This window comes from Hippopotamus amphibius, chromosome 2, assembly GCF_030028045.1.
Source record: "Hippopotamus amphibius kiboko isolate mHipAmp2 chromosome 2, mHipAmp2.hap2, whole genome shotgun sequence".
Taxonomy (NCBI): domain Eukaryota; kingdom Metazoa; phylum Chordata; class Mammalia; order Artiodactyla; family Hippopotamidae; genus Hippopotamus; species Hippopotamus amphibius.
The window spans coordinates 95,683,093-95,701,766 of record NC_080187.1 but is presented as its reverse complement, the minus strand read 5'-3'; the positions used below and the strand labels follow the sequence as shown (position 1 = coordinate 95,701,766).

General features: G+C 40.1%; 1 protein-coding gene across 10 annotated transcripts in view; it reads left to right on the top strand.

The window, feature by feature from the left end:
• Positions 1-18,674, top strand: part of KDM4C (lysine demethylase 4C) — a 414,703-nt gene that overhangs the window by 26,375 nt on the left and 369,654 nt on the right. For 9 of the 10 annotated variants that reach the window (XR_009051206.1, XR_009051205.1, XR_009051207.1 and 6 more), the window contains one exon: positions 10,780-10,940. The exons of the other annotated variant lie outside the window; for it this stretch is intronic. Coding sequence is in view for 6 of the 9 variants with exons in the window: in XM_057720401.1 (XP_057576384.1) it covers positions 10,797-10,940 (144 nt within the window). In the remaining 3 variants the exon portion in view is untranslated. The remainder of the gene's footprint in view (positions 1-10,779; positions 10,941-18,674) is intronic. 10 annotated transcript variants of the gene reach the window in all.

The window sequence follows — 18,674 nt, the reverse complement described above, 5'->3', positions numbered from 1 at the left end:
CCATAAGAGAGTGAGAAGGGAATGGTGTATGTCCCACCATCCCCAGAAGCTGTGGCAGGAGAGGACTTGTCCAGTTTTAAAGACTGCAGAGAGGTTGGTAAGAGGATTAAAAACAACATTTTGAATATAGAAATTGGAAAGTCACTGGCAACCCGTTCCAGAACGATTTCAATGCAGTGGTGGTTGAAGATGTCAGATTGCAGTGGGATTGAAGGTTGAATAGATGAAGCAGACCAAATGAGTGTAGGCTGTTCTCTGTTGGGTTTTGTCTATGCAGGTTGGGGAAAGAAGGCTGAAGGCTGTAGCTGAGGTCTATGTAGGAGGGGCCGTGATGTACAGGGAGCCTTTAAAAATTATATGGGAGAGATTTGAGCATGTCTGTAGGCAGTGAGGAAGGAGCTAATAGAAGAGATTTAATTTGAATAGGTTTTTGTTTGTTTTTATAAGCCAACATCTGTGCCTACTATAGCCTGGCAATGTGCTAAAGTGTTATATTTAGCAACTTACTGAATCCCCATCACAGTGCTGTAGAGGAGATAGTCTTATCTCATTTGACTGATGGGGAAACAGGCATAGTTTATGTAATTTTCTTGATGCCGTGCAACGATTAAGTGGAGGAGGCATGTGGGAGGGATTAGAATCTGACTCACTTGGCTCTAAGGTTTGGTCTTGCCTCTTTACTTGGTTGCCTCTTAAGTGAAGACAGTCACAATTTGAAATATACCAAGTGATTTAGCTCAACTCCTATTATGATGGTAACTTTCTGTAAGATGCCATTTTCTGTGGTTGGTATTACCACTGTGATGTCAGTTTAGTTGAATTGCTAGAAAGTGGAGTAACTGTCATTTGTCACAGTAAGCTTTTGTGTAGTCTATTGCTTCCACCTAAGGATTTGGGCATGGCCTAATTAATCAGCATGGTTACTGGTCATTGTATTGTTAATGATGAATGGAAACTGTATCTCAAGGGAAAGGGATAATAGGATTTCTAACAATCAGGTGGTTATTATATTGCACAAGCTATACCTGAATGGAAGTTTACTTCCCCCTCCCCCATCCATTTTCTAGTAATTGCCTACTTAGTGGGATATGATGATAAAGGAACTCTGATACTCAGCCATTGAACATTGTAAGTAATAGGGCAGACAGAAAAAAAAATATCTGAGTATTGAATCTAAAAAGTTCAGTGTTCTAATTCACGCCTTTTAAATGAGGAATTTTCTAAGACATTTTCTGGTTTATAATAGAGCAGAGTATTGATATGTATATACATATAAACATATAAAAGACCCTCTTTATTCCAGCTGTACTATTTTTCTTTTAACCTTATTTTTTCTTCCTTTGTTCCACCTTTCTACTGCTTTTCTGTGTGAGTATCTGGTGACCAGTAGTTGATGTATATAGTTTTAATTCATTTCTGTCATGTCTTTTTAATGCTATAACAGTCCCTTGTTCCCACCCTTGCCACCCCCACCCCAAAATTGGCTTTTGGAATATAGACTATCCCACATTCAGTGGTTGACATACTGTTTTCTTATGGCGGTGTTTAGTTAGTTCTGCTAACCCCTGTATTTCCTGACCACTGGTAGTTCGATTTAATGGCTTGGTTTAGATTCAGATTTACTTTTTAAGGTAAGTATGATTAATAGGTGATGTTATATATTTTATGCTGCTTCGTATCGTGTCTGCTTAGTCCACTGATTGTGAAGCTGATTCCTCCATTATAAAGCTTCCTATTAACTTGTCACCTCTTGATTTTAACATCTGTTGATGATGTTTCCATAGGTTCTTTCTTTTATTCGGGGTTGTAAGAAAAAAAAGGTAAATGGTGATCATAGGATTCTGTTATTTTTTTACTTACATGAGTTGGAATTTTTCTATAAAGAACTTTCTACCATCAGTTCTTTGCTTATCCTAGGTAGGGGCAGAAAAAATTTCCCTCTTTCCCTGCTAGATTCTTTGGTCTAATAACTGAATTGACATAAGACAGATTAACAGGAGAAAAACAATTTTGAAAAATACTGGGTTTAATGTCATATGTGTAGGAGCCCCAAAGATATGAGACCCAAGGGCAAGCTGGGCAATTGAGGCTTATGTGCCGTCCAGAACGAAGGGGCCTGGGGCTGCAGAGAGGGGAGGGCAATTCACTGGACAGTAAGGAGAGCAGATGTCTGATCATCGATGTTTGCCCTGTCGTACAGGGAGCTCTTTCAGATAAAAAGTTATCTCTGGTAATAGCTCTTTTTCTGGCCCAGGCTCCCTATCTAAATTCTTCAGGTAGTTAAGGGGTAGTTAAAAGTTTTCCTTGAGTCGGTTGGGTCTTGATTGCCTTCAGCTCAAAATAATTCACATGCCAAAGTGACTTATTTTGAGGTCAGAGATTCTCCTTCTCACCTAAAATATCATTTGTTCAGGAAAGACAAGGGCTTCCTTCCTTTTATTTTAAATCTTTGGAATATTATGTTGATGTATTCCAATTGTGATTGATTTTTTTTTGGCCTATTATAGACTTACAGGTTTAAAAATATTTTATAATGTATTTCACTGCAGACTCATGGTTTCTTGCCTTATTTAATTGATTGTAGTCCATTATCATTTATTTTGATGCTCAATTTAGCCAGTGGAAGCCCCTTCCAGCTGACTTTTCTGTCCTTTTGACACTTCTGCCTCATTTTTTGAGTATTTTCTTACTTTCTAGCACAAGATATTCCAGGCCCACCTTGTAGTTTTTCTTCCCCTGCCATGGAATCAGATTTTTATCCAAGAAGCCCTGGTTCCTTTTAGTAGAGAATGGTAGTATTTAGCAATGGAGATTTGAGAGTGCATTGCTACTGTGGTGTAACTGCTCTCAACGCCTCTTAGCGGGCAGAGCTAAGGAATTATCTGTACATATACATGTACATGTACACATATGCACGCGCACACACACACACACACACACACACAGGGAGTTTACACTAATACCTCCAAATTCCAGCCTAGTACCATAAGTTCACTCTAGTTTCCTCTCCCTTTTTATTCGTGAACTCCTTTCTCTGACACTGAGAGTCTTGGCTCCGAGTGTCAGTCAGTATGTATCCACATTCTCATTGCTGCTGCTGTATTTGTACGGATGTCCTTTTCATCCCAGTCAGGCTCTGTCATGCTGCATGGGGCCACCATGGCTATCTTCTACCTCCCAATGTGTTCCTATATCCTTTTTTTTTTATTATTTTATTTTTAAAAATTTATTTATTTTATTGACTGTGTTGGGTCTTTTTTGCTGTGCGCGGGCTTTCTTTTAGTTGCGGTGAGTGGGGGCTACTCTTCATTGTGGTGCATGGCTCCTCATTGCCATGGCTTCTCTTGTTGTGGAGCACGGGCTCTAGGTGCGTGGGCTTCAGTAGTTGCAGCACATGAGCTCAATAGTTGTGGCTCACGGGCTCTAAAGTGCAGGTTCAATAGTTGTGGTGCATGGGCTTACTTGCTCCGCAGCATGTGGAATCTTCCCGGGGCAGGGATCAAACCCGTGTTCCCTGCATTGGCAGGTGGATTCTTACCCACTGTGCCACCTAGGAAGCCCTCCTATGTCCTTTTGACCTGACTCCCATTAGTTGCTATTTTTTAAACTTTTTATTTTGAAATAAATTCAGAATAATAGAAAACTTGCCAAAAGACAGCTATTCCTATACCCTTCATCTAGATTTCCCAGATGTTAAAGTTGTTCCATGCTCATCATTTTCTCTCTCACTTTCTCTCTGTTACTGTGTGTGTGTGTGTGTGTGTGTGTGTGTGTGTGTACACATATTGTTTTTTGAACGATATGAAAGTGACTTGTAATACCCCTTTACCTGTAAATACATCATCATATATTTCCTAAAAACAAGGATATTCTCTAACCACAGGGCACTTATCAAGATCAAGAAATTAACTTCGACACAGTACTGTTTCTCCTCTACCAATCTTACTCAGTTTCACCATTTGTCCCACTAATATTCTTTGCAGTAAAAGAGAAGAGAAAATTTTTTTTGTTTGTTTTTTGGTCCAGGATCTGAGGATCACATATTACATTAGTCTTTTAATCTGGAACTGTTTTTCATTCTTTGTCTTTGATGACTTTGACATTTTTGAGGAGTACAAACCACTTATTTTTAAGAATGTCACTTAATTTGGCCTTTTCTGATTTTTCTTTGTGATTAGATTTAGGTTACATACATTTTTGTCAGGAATAGCCATATACGTAATGTTGTGTCTTCCTCAGTACATCATACTGAGAGCTTTTCTTAGCTGTTTTGCTTTCTAACTTAGGGCCCCAGGCCTGTGGGTTCTTGAGATGACAGGAAAGAGCAGCCTTTAAAGCCAGATGCCCTTGTGGTTTGGTACCTGGTTAAGGATGCTAATGGCTGATGCAGAGTTTTCAGGATGGCTTGCCACTTCCCTTTTCTACCCAATTATCTAGAACCAATGGAGAAAGATGGAGTCAAATGGGAGGTCAGAGTATTATGAGCTTTACTATTGATAAAACTGGGGCTGGAGATTGTTGCCCTCTCTACTTCTTTCCCTCTAGCTGGCCTTTGATGCTGGTCTTAGCTAGGGCTGCTGTAATAAATTACTACAAACTTGGATGGCTAGAAGGCCAAAATCAAGGTGTCAGAAGAGCCACGCGTTTTCTAAAGGCTCTGGGAAGGATCTGTTCTGTGCTTTCTCTTGGCTTGTTGTGCTTGCTGGCATCCCTTGGTTTGCAGCTGCATGGCTCCAGTCTGCCTTCGTCCTTACATGGTGTTCTTCCCTCTGGGTCTGTCTCCTAGCCTTCCCCCCAACCCCCCACCAGCTTTTTAAAAAAAAATTTATTGGATTTATAATGTTGTGTTATTTTCAGGTGTATAGCATAGTGATTTGGTTATCCGTAGACATAAATTCATTTTCTTCACATTGTTTTTTCATATAGGTTATTAGAGAATATTGAGTGGAGTTCTCTGTGCTGTACAGTAGGTCTTTGTTGGTTATTTACAGTGATGTGTGTATGTTAATCCCAAGCTCCTGATTTATCCCTCCCCCCTATGTTACACTTTGGTAACCATAAGTTTGTTTTTGAGTCTCCTCCCCTTTTATAAGGAGACACCAGTAATATTGACTAGGGTCCGTCCTAATCGAGTTTGACCTCTTTTAACTTGATTATATGTGCAAAGATCCAGTTTCCAAATAAGGTCACATTCACAGCTATTGGGGGTTAGTTTACCCCCTTTGGGGGGACATAATTCAACCCATAACAATGCCTGACCGAGGTTGCCTGCAAACCAAAAGCTTGCTTGGGTCCCTGTGAAACCAAGCTGGGCGAGCTGCAGTGGTGGAACTGAAAGGCCAGACTTCCCCACTTAAGGTGGGGCCTAGGCACCGCCTTCAGTGAACCTGGCTCACAGGGCCTGGAGGAGAGCAGGGTAGAGCACCTGCTCTGTCCAGGCCTTGGCTGCTCAGTTTCTGTTTAAAATCTCACTGTAGGAAAGGAGAAGTAAGTGAGGGTTGGAAAGGATGGCTTCTGAGGTTTGGGCAAATCCTCATGAGGAACTGGGGAAGGTGGGAACAGAGTTCTCTTCAAACACTAGCCCAGCTTGGTTCATTTTCTTTGTCGCCTGGCACATTATTTGCTTAACTGGTGAGTGCTGTATCTTCCAGGGGGCTGTGCTTTATATTCGATTTTCAAGTGTCCTCTTCAGTGTAGAGCAGTTCTGTGGCAGGCATTGTCTAAGAAACTAATACTACCATGATGAGAGCCATCAGTTTTTACTCTTCTCACAGAAATTGTTTAAACAACAGGACACAGGTCGGAAATACAGATGTATACAAGGAAAGCAATATAGGCTATAGATTGACATTTAGCAGGAAAGCATCAGCCTTAGTTTCATTTTAATTACCAAATAGAGATATATTATTAGAATAAGAAGAGTAGATGTTTTCCCTTCATGAAAAGGTAAAATTTTTCAGGAAAGAGGTTTGGGTGAGTTATTTAAGTATGAATTAGTGTTAGAGGTTTGTTTTTGTTTTTGTTTTTTTCCACTTAAAGAAAAGAGATCTTTAGTTCATTAAAAAAGTTCTTAGGGTACTAGCTATAAATATGGTTGTTTGGCTTGAGTGGTCTCAAAAACATTGAAGGCCAGCTGTGTAGAGGCAAAATAACAAGGTTATAATCACAGATATTGTCACTCACTTTGGCGACTCAGTCTCTAAAGAGGTGTAGCATTAAAAAACATGACTATTGCATCACCTTCAGCAGAAAATCATAGAGAGTTTCTTGCAAAATATGTCTTTCTCTGACTAGAAAACATTACTGCAAGAGCACTTTAAACCTTTTCTGCTTGGCTCAGAGAATTAAAGGTAAAAGAGAGAGAAGGGGCGCTGGGAATTTGATTCTAGCAACATGACTAAGTTTAATAATGGTAAAGGTGGATTAGGAAAAACTCAAGAAATAGAAAATTTATAAACTAACTTTTTTTTTGTTTGTTTATTTGTTTTGTTTTTTTGGCACACGGGCTTAGTTGCTCCGTGGCATGTGGGATCTTCCTGGAGCAGGGATCGAACCTGTGTCCCCTGCATTGGCAGGCAGATTCTTAACCACTGCGCCACCTAGGAAGCCCTATAAACTAACTTTTAAGGGTAACAAATGTATGTAGGCAAGCCTAAAATGAAATGAAAATGGTTGTAAATGTCCAAAAAATGATCAGTATCACTAGTAATCAAAGAAATGAAACTTTGCACCAGACTTTTTTTTTTACCTATCATATTGGCAAAGATTTGGATGGTGGGATTAACATTAAATCTTAAGATACTTTAATGTTTTAAATTTTGTCTTGATCATATATTAACTTTATAGACTGAAAAGGTCTAAATATAAGTTAACTAGGTCTTTAGTATATGTACGTGATTTGGAGGTAGAACTAGTTTTGTTTAATCAAGGAAGTAGTGACATTAGGAAGACGCAAAGTTTATTTCACAGACGAGTTAGCAAACTAGGTCAAGGGCAGAGGTTTAATTCTGATTGTTAGGAATTTGCTGCATATCTTAACAGTCTCATTGCTTCAGTTTCTTGTCAGAGCCATTTTTCTGTTTTTTAGGCCAAAAATTTTGACTCGTCTGTTTCTTACTTCTGTCACAAAATTTTGTTCAGAATAGATCTGCAGTCTGACCACTTCTCACTGCCCACCCCGGTCCAAGTCACCATTTTATTTTATTTTATTTCATTTTATTTTATTTTATTTATTTTAAGAAACCCAAAAGGATTTATTTATTTATTTGTTTGTTTATTTATTTTTAAGTTCTTTGTTGGAATATAATTGCTTTACACTCTTGTACCAGTTTTTGAGGTACACTAAAGTCAATCAGCTGTATTTATACACATATCCCCATATTCCCTCCCTCCCGCGACCCCCCCCCCCCCCTTATCCTGGCCGTCAAAGGCATCACCCATCATCGAGTTGATCTCCCTTTGTTACACAGCAACTTCCCACTGGCTGTTTTTTTTTTTTTTTTATTTTTTTTATTTTTTTGGGGGTACACCAGGTTCAATCATTTGTTCCCATACACATATCCCCGTATTCCCTCCCTTCCTTGACTCCCCCCCCTCGAGTCCCCCCCCACCCTCCCCGCCCCAGTCCTCCAAGGCATCTTCCATCCTCGAGCTGGACTCCCTTTGCCATACAACAACTTCCCACTGACTGTATTACAGTTGGTAGTATATATATGTCTGTGCTACTCTCTTGCTTCGTCTCAGCTTCCCCTTCGCCCCCTGCCCCATCAACCTTGTGTCCTCAGTCCATTCTCTGCATCTGCATCCTTATTCTTGTCTTGTCGCTGGGTTCATCAGTACCATTTTTTTTTTTTATATTCCGTATATATAAGTTCACATCAATATTTGTTTTTCTCTTTCTGGCTTACTTCACTGTATGACAGACTCTAGATCTATCCACCTCATTACATTTAGCTCCATTTCATTCCTTTTTTTAAAAAAGTTTTTTTTTTATTTATACAATAAACTGCGTGTATTTAGTGTACAATTTGGTATCCCAATCTCCCAATTCATTCTCCCCCCAGCCCTCCCTGCTTTCCCCACTTGGTCTCCATATGTTTGTTCTCCACATCTGTGTCTCTATTTCTGCCTTGCAAACCAGTGGATTTGTACCATTTTTCTATAGTCCACATATATGTGTTAATATACGATATTTGTTTTTCTCTTTCTGACTCACTTCACTCTGTATGACAGTCTCTAGGTCCATCCATGTCTCTACAAATGTCCCAGTTTCATTCCTTTTTATAGCTGAGTAATATTCCATTGTATATATATGCCACGTCTTCTTTATCCATTCATTTGTTGATGGGCATTTAGGTTGCTTCCATGTCCTGGCTATTGTAAATAGTGCTGCAGTGAACATTGGAGTGCATGTGACTTTTTGAATTATGGTGTTCTCTGGGTATATGCCCAGCAGTGGGATTGCTGGGTCATATGGTAGTTTTATTTTTAGTTTTGCAAGGAACCTCCAAACTGTTTTCCATAGCAGCTGTACCAACTTACATTCCCACCAACAGTGCAGGAGAGTTCCCGTTTCTCCTAAGTCACCATTTTAGTTTGCCTGAATTCGTGTAAATTTCCTCCATGCTTTCAGCCTTGTCTTTTTTTGATGTAACAGCCAGAATGAGTCAGCTCACTTCTTTGCTTAACATCCTCCAGAACAGTAATGTAGATACTTTAATAACATTTTGGCACTTATTCCTTTATTCAGTTAGCAAATAGTTATTGCAACAGATATTATGAGCCAGGCTGGGTACCAGATTGATGCCAGGCCTTAAAGAGATGGAGAGCCTGCCTTTCCCTTGATGAGCTTCCAGTTCCATTGGGACAGGCAGCTGATGCAAGAGAAATGCAGAGAGGGAGGTCCAGAAACACAGGGTGGCTCACCTAGGCCCGCTTCAGAGGGTTGGGAATCTCGACAGTGGGCAGGAGTTTGACAGTGAGGAAATAGGTAAAGGCTGCTCCAACAGGAGAGAATAATTTGGGCAAAGGTGTAGAGAGCTGCACTTGCTTAGGGAAGCAAAAATCAGTGAGTATTATTGGAGCATACAGTATAATGCAGACTGTGGTTGTGGACGAGGCCATGATCGTTTTTGCAAGGGCCTGATCCGGACATTTCTAAAGGGTTATGTGTATCCTGTGTAGAGGTGAGACTTCCATCCTGTGGCGCGTGAATTTGGGCATGTGCACCTGGAGGGAAGTGGATGGTGAGGTGGCCAGAAAGGTTTTTACTTTGTATGCCCCCTTCCTGAGGCAGGGAGAATACAGAATGTTTTCTGTTGTGTATTAGTATATCTCCACACAGATTATTTTCCAGTTTAGTTTATAAATTCCTGAATGATGGCAGGGTTTAATTTTGATGTACCTCATTTTCCTCACATGCACTTTGATTTTTTTGGCTGCCCTGCATGACTTGTGGGATCTTAGTTCCCCGACCAGGGATTGAACCTGGGGCCCCAGCAGTGAAAGTACCAAATCCTAACCACTGGATCACCAGTGAATTCCCTCCTCACATGCACTTTGTGAGATAGACACTCATTTAAACCTTCAGTGAATGATAATCACATCATTATCTGTATCCCTGAGCTGTTTTAAAAACTCTTATTTTCCCTTTGCATGTTTACCCCTTTATATACTCCATTCCTTACTTCCCAGCTTCTCTTTTTGTCAGGGAAATTAAATTTATTATAAAAAGATGAGAAAAGGGAAGCTTTGTTTGAGGGGATTTGCTGTCTGAGCTGTTGGATGCCAGCCGCTGTTGCTGCATCGAAAAGTGGGATGGAGCGGGACTCCTTCCTGAGGCACACACACCATGCTTCTTATCAGCTTGGCCTTCCCTGTGCCTGGCACACAGTAGGTGTTCAGTTGATGTTAGTGGAAGGAATCACCCTCTTCATCGACAGCAGGATTACCTGTGTTTTTGCAGCACTACTACTGTCCACTTTTCTGCTTTGATCTCCTGTAATCTTTTCTTTCTAAGCTCCAGACAAACTAACTTCCCCTCTCCATCCCTGCAAACTGCCAGATAGTTTCACCACCTACAGTGCTCCTTCTCTCATCTGGCAAACCTCTGTATCTTCTTATAAGGCTTAACTCTGCCTCTTTCTGGGGAAGTCATTTCTGAGTAACTCAGATGGAGTCAGTTACCTCTTCCTGTGTATAGTTTTGTGTTGAAGTTTGGCCTCTAGACAGCGAACTTGGAAGACACCCTTACCCCTTTCTGTGTCTCCAGTACTTTAGCCTGGTGTCTGGCAGTTTTGTGGATGGTTTGTAAGGTAGTATAGGAAAGCATGTCATGATGAATAGAAGCACACCTGAGTAAGCCCTGTGCTGGGGATGCGGAGTATTGTCCATTATCTGCCCAGCTGGCACCAGGCCTTTACGCAGATGCATGAGTGAGAGTCTGTTTCAGAGCTGGTGTATGGGGACAACACCTTCTATAAACTTGCAAAGTTAGAAAATCATTCTTTCTGGGAAGGACTGTGAGGAGGAGAGCAGTATAATTAGGTCAGTGATTTAACGCCAGGAATAGGAGCTTGGGAAGAGGAGTAACTAGAGGCAGTTTTTCTTTTCAGGAGTCTGGGGAGAGATGAGGGAATCTCCCTAACAGGGTGGTAGAAGGAAATGGTAAGTAACTAAATGAGTTTTTGCTTGGGATGCTTACCCGCTATTTGGGAGAAATGACCACTGGCCTTACCGCATGATAACTCAGCACTGATACCTGCATCATCTTCTCTGCAGAGACTGCCCCAGCCATCATGGAGGTGGCCAAGGTGGAGAGTCCGCTCAACCCCAGCTGTAAGATCATGACCTTCCGACCCTCCATGGAGGAATTCCGGGAGTTCAACAAATACCTCGCATACATGGAGTCTAAAGGAGCCCATCGAGCGGGTCTTGCAAAGGTGATTATCCTCAGATCTTTTAAGCCAGAAGGTGATCACTTGGCCTTTTCAGTTATGCTTAGTCTTGATGTGGGAACTTGTTTCTTCTAAAGGAAAACACTTGCAAAATCTTTGTTCTTGTTAATCCGTTAATGCAGTTACTGGAATGGGAAGTATTGATAGGCTTAAAGCAGAGGAGAGGAGGGCATGGTGGCTGCTTTTTTGTTATTTTTGTGGCGTTATTTTGATAAGACCACACTGGCTTCTACATGAAGAATGAGTTTGAGGGGGAGGCAGAGCAGAAGCAGGGAGTCCTGTTGGGGGTAGTTGTGATGTGCTCAGGGACACAAGAATGGTCCCTAAGGCGCGAGGACTGCATTGCAGGGTTGCCCCCACAGCCCCAGAGTTAGAGCTTTGAAGGAGAGATTGTCTAGATTTGACTTTAACCTGAGATTGGTGTATCTTTCTATAATAGGAATCTATTTCAATTTAAAAATTTCCCTGTAAGAATAGATTTTATTGTACTTGCTTCATTTTGTTATTGTTCTAAATATTAAGTTTATAATCTGGGTTTCTGTAGCTTGTTGGCATCAACATGTAAATTCCTGAGCCCCAGCAGAGCCTTCTCCATTGTGGATCGTCATCAGTTCTCCTTGGAACCCCATCTCCATGGAAGGTCCAGTAGCATTGAGAGCAGGCAGTAGCTGCAGGGAGAACTTCCAGAACCGCAGGGGTTGGTGTTCATGTCCTCCGCTGTGCACCCGGGTGCAGCTGCTTGTAACCTTGGACTGTTCCTGCATCTGTGCCTTGAAGTCTGTTATTTTGTCATGAACGGGTTAAAGTCACTCCTAGAAAATGTTTAATATTTGGGGATATTAAGTTGAGTGAAAGTGGATTAGGGGTGGGTGAGAGAAAAGGAAGATAAAGATTGATAGTGAATTTCTCAGATGAGCTATCCTTAGTTTAATCATTTCATTAGGTTAGCTCTTAAAGATCTCATTTTTGGAACCTTAACATTTTCAGGTTATCTTTGAGGAGGAAAAAAATCATGCTTAAGTTGAAGAAGAGAATGATATTTCAGAATCATTTGGCACACAGAATTTTTTTTCTTAAGAACTTTTATTGAGATACAGTTAACAGACAGTAAAACTGCATATATTTAAAGTGTACAATTTGATATTTTTTTTCTTATTAGTAATGTATGTATGGCAATTCCAATCTCCCAATTCATTCCCCCCCATTGCTCCCCGCTTTCCCCACTTGGTGTCCATATGTTTGTTCTCCACATCTGGGTCTCTATTTCTGCCTTGCAAACCAGTGGATTTGTACCATTTTTCTATAGTCCACATATATGTGTTAATATACGATACTTGTTTTTCTTTTTCTGACTCACTTCACTCTGTATGACAGTCTCTAGGTCCATCCATGTCTCTACAAATGTCCCAGTTTCATTCCTTTTTACAGCTGAGTAATATTCCATTGTATATATGTACCACATCTTTTTTATCCATTCATCTGTTGATGGGCATTTAGGTTGCTTCCATGTCCTGGCTATTGTAAATAGTGCTGCAGTGAACATTGGAGTGCATGTGACTTTTTGAATTATGGTGTTCTCTGGGTATATGCCCAGCAGTGGGATTGCTGGGTCATATGGTAGTTTTATTTTTAGTTTTGCAAGGAACCTCCAAACTGTTTTCCATAGCAGCTGTACCAACTTACATTCCCACCAACAGTGCAAGAGCGTTCCCTTTTCTCCACACCCTCTCCAGCATTCACTGTTTGTAGATTTTCTGATGATGCCCATTCTAACTGGTGTGAGGTGATACCTCATTGTAGTTTTGATTTGCATTTCTCTAATAATTAGTGATGGTGAGCAGCTTTTCATGTGCCTCTTGGCCACCTGTATGTCTTCTTTGGAGAAACGCCTATTTAGGTCTTCTGCCCATTTTTTGATTGGGTTGTTTGTTTTTTTGATATTGAGCTGGATGAACTGTTTATATATTTTGGAGATTAATCCTTTGTCTGTTGATTCATTTGCAAATATTTTCTCCCATTCGGAGGGTTGTTTTTTCATGTTGCTTATAGTTTCCTTTGCTGTGCAAAAGCTTTGAAGTTTCATTAGGTCCTGCTTATTTATTTTTGTTTTTATTTGTTTTATTTTCTAGGGGGTAGATCAAAAAAGATCTTGCTGTGATTTATGTCGAAGAGTGTTTTTCCTATGTTTTCCTCTAGTTTTATAGTGTCTGGCCTTACATTTAGGTCTTTAACCCACTTTGAGTTTATTTTTGGGCACGCAGAATTTTGGTCATAAACTTATAATGAACTAGTTAGCAAGGTTTTGAGCTTTATATGGGCAGAGGGGTATTAGGGTGACTGTCCTTCCTCTTCTCTGGCCTCTGAGTGCAGCCCTTTTTCCTATTGTTCTCCCTCTTTTGTTCCCTGAAAACATATATTTTACTGTGTTCCATTGGGATTAGTGGATGTCCTGTGGCTGGGGGCATGTTTAGTAACCTTAGATGAGTAAGTGCCAACTGCCCTCACAAGGGAGCTGCAGGCACACAGAGGACACCTGTGCTGCTGAGGGCGTTTTCTGACAGAACGAAGTTAATGAGAAGGACAATTAGTTTTCTGAATATTGAACCAGACACACCTGAGTCCAGACTTTTTTTTTTTTTTTTTTTTTGGTAAGTGACACTCATTGACGAAGCTGGAGATACTCATTTATTCAATTTCATGGTAATTTCCTTTTACTTATAGTAGGATTACAGTGCACTGTCTTTTCTAGTCATTTTTGCCATCTTTTACATCAGGTCACATAGACTCAATTTCACCTGCTTCCCTTCTTTTTCTGTAAGTTGCAGGAATAGCAAATGTATAAAACTGCACCAAATCAAATCAAATTGTAAAAATCAAAGCTGCATTAATGTTGCTAGTTTACTTTGAGGGCTAGCCCTGGGGAACAGAGCCATCTATGAAATTTGTTCTTAATGTACCACTTAATGAATTGATCTTAATTTCTGATTTGAAGAAAGTGGTTGAGAAGTTCCAATAGTAGTGACTTTGGCCTCAGATTAGAGTCTGTCTTGTTTAATAACATTTTTTAGAGTTCTACTTTAGATTTAACTTTTTTTGTCCAGAGTGAGAGGTTTGACACCCTGACTCTCTGTCTACAAAGTTGGTGGTCCACTTGGGAGAGTGAAAAGTAACCGTGTCCTAAAGTGTAAAACTTGTACTGTTTTTGTGGAGAAAGGTTACAGTGAAGCAGTGGCAGGATTCTTCAGCATCAGTGTTCTAGACGTAGCCTGTCCTGGGCCTGAGGTTATACGTGATACAGAGCTTCATGGGTAGCCTAGAGGGTGCAGGTAGCTGTCTGTGCCCAAAGGTGAAGAAAGAGTGTAAGGAGCGCTGCCCTTTCTCCTCCTGCTGCTTTCTCAGTTGGTAGATGGTAGTAATAGCAACGTATTTCAAGATAAGTAGTGCATGTACAGATTTTAGTTGGAAAATTTTTACTGGCATGGGGCCCAGTCTGGAGTTGGGGAAATGGTGCTTTAAATATATATATAAATATATTTAAATTTTTATTTGTTACTTATTTATTTTTTTTATTATTTTTTATTGGAGTATAGTTGCTTTACTAAAACATATATTTCTATATAATTAGGAAGGTAAACTTCAGGAGGAATGGGTTTCCTTCCTTTAAATTTGTTAAATGTGAAAGTTTAACTTTTGAATCTTTTAAAGTCCTAAGTATGTTGTGCTTCCATTTCCTATGTAAGAAAATCTGATGTGTTAAGATTTAAAATTATAGTTCAAAAATAAGATTTTTGTTATAGACCTGAACTCACAGATTTTTAAAGTTCTGTCTGAACACTTTAATTGAAGTAAATGAACACATGCACAAAATATTCACAAAGGTAATATGCAGATTTTTGTAAATGTGTTGTATTCTTTAACTTTAGAGAAGAAAATTTACTACCATTTTTTTTGGGGCGGGGGGTGAAAAACTGCCTTGTTTTTCACAACACAGGAAAATAATTCTAAACATAATATTGATTTTGATTATAGATATATTTCTAAACAGGAGCCTGAATAGATCTGTTTTATTTTTTGGAATACTCACATGTATTTCTGATGAAGAAAAAGTTAGTATTTATAACACTCCTAAATACTATCGTCTCCCCTTTCAATATGTGATCAAGACAGTTGTAGTATGTTTACCCATATCCATTTGGTGTGATGGTCCATGCTCTTTTAAAATATTGAGTATGTATTTTCGATAGCATATAATGTGATTGTCTCTGGTCTCATTTTAACCTAACATACCTCGGAGAAAATAAAATGTATAATATTGCTGTACTGGTTTTTTTTTTTTTTTTAATGTAGGTTTATTTATTTTGGTGGCGCCTGGTCTTAGTTGTGGCAGGCGGACTCTTAGTTGTGGCATGCATGTGGGCTCTAGTTCCCCGGCCAGGGATCGACCTCGGGCCCCCTGCATTGGGAACTCGGAGTCTTACCCACTGGACCACCAGGGAAGTCCCTGCCATACTGTTGATGAAAATTAAGTTAATTTTAGATGTGACAGCTCCCCCCACCTCTTTTTTTGAGTTAACAGAGTCGTTTATCAGCTGTGTAACATTGGCCAAGTCACTTATTCCCTGACTACAAGGTTTCTCATCTGATGAAGCTTGACTCAAACCCTTCACAAAAGCCAGTTGCAGGTGCAGTGTAGCTATAAATGTGAAGGACAAAACCTTAAAACTCTTACAACACAAAATAGAATGTATTCATGCCCTAGAGTAGGAAAATATATTTTTTAAGTAGAAGATCAAGGCAAAAATGAAGAAATTGGATTATGTTAAAATTAAGAACTTATATTTATCAAAAGATACAGTTAAGAAGGTTGAAGGGCAAGTTATAGGATAAGAGAAGATATTTGATATATGTACACACACATACATATAGATAACTTGCAAATATATACACACACACTCATCCAAGAATAACCATACTATATACAGAATCTCTATACATTTATAAGAAAAAGACTGACAGTGCAGTAGTAAAATGAGCAAGAGGCTTGAATAAGTACTTTACAAAAGAGGATCTCTGTAGGGTCAGTGAATATGTGAAGAAATTTCTTTAGTTATCAGAAAATGCAAATAAAATCCACACTTGAGTACCATTACATACCTTCCAAAAAGACTGAAATTTAAATGACCAGCAATACAAAGTGATGATGAAGATGTGGAGCAAAAGGAATGTTCACATGTTGCTGGTGGGAGTATGAAATGGTACAATCACTTTGGCAAAAATTTGATAATAGCAATTAAATTTGATCTGTATGTATCCTATGTCCCAGTAATTTCACTGTTAGGAGGATCTGTGCGTGTGTGTGTATTTTAGAGAATGGTGTGCTCACATGCAGCAGAAGATGCATACAGCAATATTAATAGTGTTGTTTGCTGTTGCCAATAATTAGAAAAAAACGAGTGACCACCAAATAGTCACTCTTACAAATAAATATGCAAAGGCATACTAAGTAGGAATGAAAATCAACAAACTTCAGTTACCTAGGTCATCATATTTGAATCTCACAAAACTATTGAGTAAAATATGAAAGATAAAGACTATATGTATAGAAATGTTTACATATCTATACATTTAAAAAACTGTTGTTAGGAGAATTACAACTAACTTCTGAACAATCATCGACAGAAAGACACTGGAACTCACCAAAAAAGACACCCCACATCCAGAGACAAAGGAGAAGCCGCAATAAGACGGTAGGAGGGGCGCAATCGCATTAAAATCAAATCCCATAAATGCTGGGTGGGTGACTCACAAACTGGAGAACAGTTATACTGCAGAAGTCCACCCGCTAAAGTGAGGGTTCTGAGCCCCACATCAGGCTTCCCAACCTGGGAGTCCAGCAACGGGAGGAGGAATCCCCAGAGAATCAGACTTTGAAAGCCAGCGGGATTTGACTGCAGGACCTCCAGAGGACTGGGGGAAACAGAGACTCCACTCTTGGAGGGCACACAAAAAAAGTGTGCTCACCAGGACCCAGGGGGAAGGAGCAGTGACCCCACAGGAGACTGAACCAGACCTACCTGCTGGTGTTGGAGGGTTGCCTGCAGAGGTGGGGGGGCAGCTGTGGCTCACTGAGGAGGCAGGGACACTGGCAGCAGGGGTTTTGAGAAGTGCTCATTGGTGTGAGCCCTCCTAGAGTCCACTATCAGCCCCACCAAAGAGCCTGTGGGCTCCAGCACTAGGTGGGCTCAGGCCAAACAACCAACAAGGTGTGAACACAGCCCCACCCATTAGCAGACAAGCAGATAAAAGTTTTACTGAGCTCCGCCCACCCAGCCCTACCCACCATCAGTCCCTCCCATCAGAAAGCACACAATGAGACTCCTAGATAGCTTCCTCCACAAGAGGGCAGACAGCAGAATCAAGCAGTATCAGCAGTATTTCGTCTTGTGGAACTGAAAACCACAGCCACAGAAAGATAGAGAAAATGAAAAAGCAGAGGACTTTGTACCAGATGAAGGGACAGGATAAAGCCCCAGAAAAACAACTAAATGAAGAGGAGATAGGCACCCTTCCAGAAAAAGAATTCAGAATAATGACAGTGAAGATGATCCAGGACTTTGAAAAAAGACTGGATGCAAAGATCGAAAAGTTTACCAAAGACCTAGAAGAATTAAAGAGCAAACAAACAGAGATATGCAACACAATAACTGAAATGAAAAATACACTAGAAGGAACCAATAGCAGATTCACTGAGGCAGAAGGGCAAATAAGTGACCTGGAAGACAGAATGGTGATCATCACTGATGCAGAAAAGAATAAGGAAAAAAGAATGAAAAGAACTGAAGACAGCCTAAGATACCTCTGGGACAATGTTAAACGCACCAACATTCTCATTATAGGGATCCCAGAAGGAGACGAGAGAGAGAAAGGACCTGAGAAAATATTGGAAGAGATTCTAGTTGAAAACTTCCATAACATGGGAAAGGAAATAGCTGCCCAAGTCCAGGAAGCGCAGAGAGTCCCAGGCAGGATAAATCCAAGGAGAAACACGCCAAGACATATAGTAGTCAAGTTGACAAAAATTAAAGACAGAGAAATGTTATTAAAAGCAACAAGGGAAAAGCGACAAATAACATACAAGGGAACTCCCATCAGGTTAACAGCTGATTTCTCAGCAGAAACTCTGCAAGCCAGAAGGGAGTGGCATGATATATTTCAAGTGATGAAAGGGAAGAACCTACAACCAAGAATACTCTACCCAGCAAGGATCTCATTCAGATTCGACGGAGAAATCAAAAGCTTTACAGACAAGCAACAGCTAAGAGAATTCAGCACCACCAAACCAGCCTTACAACAAATGCTAAAGGAACTTCTCTAAGCGGGAAACATAAGAGAAGAAAAGGACCTACAAAAACAAAAACAAAACAATTAAGAAAATGGTAATAGGAACATACATATCGACAATTACCTTGAATGTAAATGGACTAAATGCACCAACCAGAAGACACAGACTGGCTGAGTGGATACAAAAACAAGACCCATATACATGCTGTGTCCAAGAGACCCACTTCAGACCTAGGGACACATACAGACGGAAAGTGAGGGGATGGAAAAAGATATTCCATGCAAATGAAAATCAAAAGAAAGCTGGAGTAGCAATACTCATATCAGATACAACAGACTTTAAAATAAAAAATGTTACAAGAGACAAGAAAGGACATT